Here is a 5560-nt window from a genome sequence, read left to right on the forward strand (position 1 = left end):
GCGAGCGTCGCCCCGACGATCACCAGTGCGGGGTAATAACCCGGCGGTGGTGCTAGCGTCTGCGGTGTTTAAAGGGAATCGGGAGACAAACAGGTTATCGCGTTCACATGGCGATGCGCAGAGTTGTTGTGCTAAACCCTGGGTTCCGGGGCAAAGGGGCTTTTGTCCCCCCTGCTCCCGCAATATCAAGCCCCCATTGTGTGTGGCCAGGTGGGGTGGCTATGGAGGCCGGATTCACGCTAACCGTCTGTCTTTCTTGCAGAATAATGATTTTCTCAGGAATACAGTGCATCGCCATGAGCCGCCGGTCACTGCCCAGCCTATCCAGATCTTGGTGGAGGACAACGAGGTGGTGGTGGTGGACAAACCCTCCTCTTTGCCAGTACATCCCTGCGGCAGGTTTCGTCACAACACAGTCATCTTCATCCTAGGCAAAGAGCACGACCTGAAGGAGTTGCATACTATTCACCGACTCGATCGCATGACTTCAGGAGTGCTCATGTTTGCCAAGACCGCAGAGGTATCCAAGAGGATCGATGAGCAGGTTCGGGAGAGACAGGTGAGAGCTAAGGGCTGCGGTAGTTTTTGGAGACTCTTGCATGGTATTTTCTTGAAACAGCTTAGGTCCAAATTCAGCCAAATTTTTGGTCTAAACAAGACCAAGTTCCCAAAACAACTTGTGGTCACCTTACTGTTCTTATTGTATTAAGCATGAGAAGCATCAAGAGAAGAAGTCTGACTAAAAATTTAATTGTTTTTGGTAATATTAGATTGAAAGGGATCTGCTTCCCCAAGGGACTGTGCAAACTGACTAGGGTTGTGCAAACCGGTTAGAGAGCAGTAAGTGGAAGTGTGTCATCATGTAATACTTTTTCAATTTTACAAGTTTTAGAAGTTTTGTCATTTTTTCCAGTGAGTCTTGACCCAAACAGAACTGTAGCTGTAGGGTACTAGCTTCCAGGATTTGCTTCAAGGCCGTAAACTGAAGGTCACTGAGAGGTGGCTCTTGAATTTTATGTGAGGAAAATAAGCCAGGCCCTTGTGTTCCTGATTTCCTGACTAGTTGGGGAAAGCGTGAGAGAAATTTGGCTTTAAATAGCTGATTTTATTTTTTTTCCCCCTTTCCTGTTCAGTTGTAATAAAATTTTGGCAGTATGTTGCCTACAAATGTATTTCATAGGAGAGAGAGAGAGGAGTAGCTAGGATGGGACTCGGGTGTAATCAGGACAGAGACAGTTTTCTGCTCTGTTTTCGGAGAGTTACTCTTGTGTCTCCTCGTAGCTGGAAAAGGAGTATGTCTGTCGTGTGGTGGGGGAGTTTCCAGAACACGAAGTGGTCTGTGAAGAGCCCATACTGGTTGTTTCTTACAAAGTCGGAGTGTGCCGCGTGGACCCCAAAGGGAAATTCTGCAAAACCATCTTCCAGAGACTCAGTTACAACGGCAAGACCAGCGTAGTCAAGTGTCTTCCGCGTACTGGCCGCACGCACCAGATCCGGGTCCATTTGCAGTATTTGGGGCATCCTATTGTCAACGACCCCATCTATAATATGGAAGCCTGGGGCCCCGACAGGGGGAAAGGTGGCAAGATTGGTAAAACGGATGAAGAACTCCTTAAGGCGCTAGTAGAGGAGCATCGTTCCAAACAAAGCCTGGATATCTTGGGTATTTTGGAGGAGGACTTGAACTCCAATGCTGAAAATAAAGACTGTGGTAATTCAAGTGATTGCACAAAGTCTGCGGAAGCTGATCCTATAAATGAGAACTCCTGCCCTGCCAAGGATACTAAGGATCCCAAGAGGGATGCTAAGGATCCCGAGAGAAATGACATAGCAGCTTGTCTGCTGAACTCTGATACCAACTTGGAAACGCTTGAGAAAAATAAAGAATTCGGTTCGTGTAAGAATCAGGGCGGGCAAACGGGAGAAAAGAGTTCAGAAGAGAAGGACCCTTTATGCGCAGAGTGTAAAATTACAAGGCGGGACCCATCTCCCAAGGATCTGGTGATGTACCTACATGCCTTGCGCTATAAGGGAGCGGAGTTTGAGTATTGCTCCAAGATGCCCGAGTGGGCAATGGAAGACTGGGAGGAATGACCCAGGACATCTGACACCTACGGACATTGCTGGCCAGGAAAGCGTCTTGGAAAGACCCAAGATTTACTTTTTCAATGTGGTTGAGGTGAACAAACTGCCCGTGACTTGAGATGGGGTGGGAAGGATTGTTGGGGCTGGAGAACTGTCCTGACTGCCGACAGGCACTGTAAAAGATGAGCAGGAAGGCGGGGCTACAACACTAGGTTTATGTTGCCCTTTGGTGAGCTAGCACGTCAGGGCAACAAACGTCACTCGGCACGGGCAGCTTTGCCTTTCACCTCAATGTATTCTGGGTCTGCTGTCGATTATCCACACAGATAATTAGGTGCATGCACTTAAGAGTCAGCAACTGATTTTTCTTCTGGCCTGCTGTGTTCTTGTAACTTACAATAAGAGCTGCTGGAATGTCGTTCAATATGCTGGATGTCACGTCATACACAAAACACTTTTTACTGTATTTTATTGTCAGACTGATTTTAAAACCCAAACGTTATCACTGAGAACACCGTAAGGTAAAAATCAGAGCACCATGAAGCTGATCCATTTTGTGCTTACTGTTTGTCAGCAAGGTGGACTTTGCTTTGAAATTGCTCTTTCAGAATTGGTTCAAATAATGACTTAATTTAAAGTTAGTAACTCTAGGGACTGATCTCTTTATATTGGAGGTACTGGTCCCCAGATGTTGTCTTTATGAGATTTATAAGGAGACTGATGTAGTAGATTTTGCCATTCTGTTCTGCTACTTCCCCTGCGATGTATCTCCTGCCTTCTCAAAAACATCTGGCTTCTCTTCTGAGAACCTGTCCGTCTCTATCCCTATCTCTATCCCTTATCTTCATATTTGAGCAAAAATCCAAAGTAGAGGTCAGTCTGCCAACTTTTTCTTTTTTTTTTAAACTGTACTATAGGTGGGTTGTTTCTGATGGGTGTGGAATTGTTTTTAATATCGCTTCAGTGTGACAATCAGCTTTAAAGAAAAACAAAAGCTGTTTTATGAACCAGATAACTTTTTAAATACATTTTATATTAGTATGTTTCCAGGATGATATAAATATCACTATAGTTCTTATTTTCATCAGTGTTTATATGGTTGCTTCTTGGCCTCTGGGAGGATTATTATGGTAATTCTGCTGTCTCAAGTTCTTTTTTTATCTTTGGTTTTTTCCCCCCTCTTTTCTGTATGTGTCACCAGTGGTAATGACCAGCTCCAGTGACTGCTGCAGACAATCAAAGCCTTTGCCTGGGAAGAACCATGTTGTTTCAGGTCTGTTGGCAGACAGTGCTCTCTAGCCCTGTCACCCCACATCCATGTCTCTCCACACCCATTCCTACATAGGGCGCATGCATAGCGTTCTACACTTCTAAAATATTAAAGCAGCCTTTTTTAAAGGTGCAAGGAATCCAGAGGAGCTGATATTATTCAGCAAGTGTGGCAACAGCCTTGCTGGAGCGTGGTCTGGTCTCAGATGATCTCTCCTTGTCGTGCTGTGCTCTAGGGAGCTCTAGCTGTTTCTCAGCCCCCCAAGACGCAGTTTTCCTTTTATTACCGGTTTGCCCATTTCACACAGGTTACTGGAGAACTTCCTGCTTCACAGGTGCCTGTGAGTGGGATGCTGGGGACCTAAGGGTGGCCAGGCCTGCAGGAATGACTACCTTCCTCCTTGGCAGGGCTCCTAGAATGACTTCTTGATGATGTTACCAGGATGAGGACTTGGGTACCAAAACAGAATAAACTAGTGCTTACTTCTTCCAGTAGCTCAAAGTAGCCAAGTGATTTCTTTCTCTCCTGGATCATCTGTCTGATGTGTTGAATGTTTCCATAGAAGTTCACTCAGGCCTGAGCTTTGCTCCTCCACCTCCTGCCAAGGGTCTCTCATGATTCTAATTATCCACAGATTTGATTTTATTTTTTTCCTGCCATCATGTATTAAGGCCAGGTCTAGTACTTAGCTACAGGCAGCTTGTTAAACAAAGGAGACAAAAAGTCCCCTGTATTTGAGAGATGATGCTAAAAACTAGTGTCATCCAGATTTTTCATACAGTGAAATACATATTTCGTGTAACTGTAAATGAAACTTGGGCACCTTCAGTGTACAAATAAGGGTGTCTGCAGCTGTTACTAGCTTTAGACACAAGTAGTAGATTTGGGGACCACACTTTTAAATTACTTTGAGGTGTCCCAAGTTATATTGTCTGGTTGTTTGGTTTGGGGTTTTTTTTTGTTGTGTGTTTTTTTTCCTCTCTGTAAGTAATAAGCATCTGAAAGGGATTTTACTGACTTGTGCCAGCAGATGGAGACTGGATGGCCGAAGGGCCTGATGTGGAACTGGAGCTCAGTGCTGTGTTTTTCCTTTTTCTGGCTCTGCATAATGACTGCAGTTAGCATCTTTTAATTATCACAGCTTGCTGGTCAAGAAACCCCGGGGCTTCTGTTTTCAATACACGTTCAACAGTGAAAAATTAAGGTTGATTTCACAAGAAGCCTACCCCCAATTGCATCGTATTTCAGTTCAGAGCTGGTGTCCAGCCCATACGTGCTGTAAACATGCACAAGGAGTCGGCATTTGCTGTTTCGCTAATAGGGAAAGTGTTACTGTTAGAGATGTCTTGTGATAAATTCCCATCTGAGATTAGGCCTGAGGTAAATATTATGTCCTGGTTGTGGGGTGATTGTGGGCATAAAGTTATCTGTACAAAGTGTAGGTCCTGGAAGAAGTCCTTTCTCTAGTACAGTTTTATGCTACAGAAAAGGAGCGGGAGAATGTGCATCTCACCAGCAGCTAAAGCTATCAGTACAAATAAACCCTCCTGGGAACTTCGCTGTGGTTGTGTAGGATTGACTCAGAATTACCCCCTAAAACATCACCAAGATGCCCGTCTTCCACAGCATCACGCATTTCCAGCTCTGTTTTAACTGGGTGCCGTTTGTGAGGCAACGGAGTCACGATCTGGCCATTCTCTGCACGGGATTTAGTATAATTTAATTTCCACAAGGATTTAAGTGTAGTTAAATCTGCCGTAGCATATGCCCGGAGGGCTCGCAGAGCTGTTCCAGCAAACGATGTGTGAGAGGCCCCTTCCCACGCTGCGATGGTGTGTTTAACCCGTGGAGCAGGGCACTCTCGTGGGAGCTCTGTGTTTCATTAATTTCTACTTCCAGACTTTTTAACAAGTTAACTATTGATGGATTAGGCAGAGAGGAAAAGCCTTCCTGTATCGCTTCAATACAATCACTCACGCTTTTTAAATCATTATAACTGTATGAAAAGCAAGGCCAAGTGCAATAATGATTTCTCTGAAGCAAGCCTTGACGTAACTTTCAATGAGGTGCCGGGATGGGTTTGGCTGGAGCTCCCTCAACCCCTGATCTTGCAAATATTTACCCAAAGCTCCCGCTGAGGCCCGGGCCAGCCCGAACACCACGCTTTGTTGGGACTGCAAGAAGTGGTTTGCTCCCCGCGGCGTC

The 5560-nt window shown here is 45.3% G+C and overlaps 1 protein-coding gene across 1 annotated transcript; it reads left to right on the forward strand.

Annotated features, from left to right (window-relative positions):
- Positions 1-262: 262 nt before the first annotated feature.
- Positions 263-2094, forward strand: RPUSD2 (RNA pseudouridylate synthase domain containing 2; the record flags this gene model as incomplete). Its single annotated transcript, XM_009587608.1, has 3 exons — positions 263-559; positions 1282-1803; positions 1930-2094. Coding segments are annotated over 3 exons (984 nt in total), but the record flags the coding sequence as incomplete, so codon positions are not given.
- Between the last annotated feature and the right edge of the window lie 3466 nt (positions 2095-5560).

This window comes from Fulmarus glacialis, unplaced genomic scaffold (genome assembly GCF_000690835.1).
Source record: "Fulmarus glacialis isolate BGI_N327 unplaced genomic scaffold, ASM69083v1 Scaffold32680, whole genome shotgun sequence".
NCBI lineage: Eukaryota > Metazoa > Chordata > Aves > Procellariiformes > Procellariidae > Fulmarus > Fulmarus glacialis.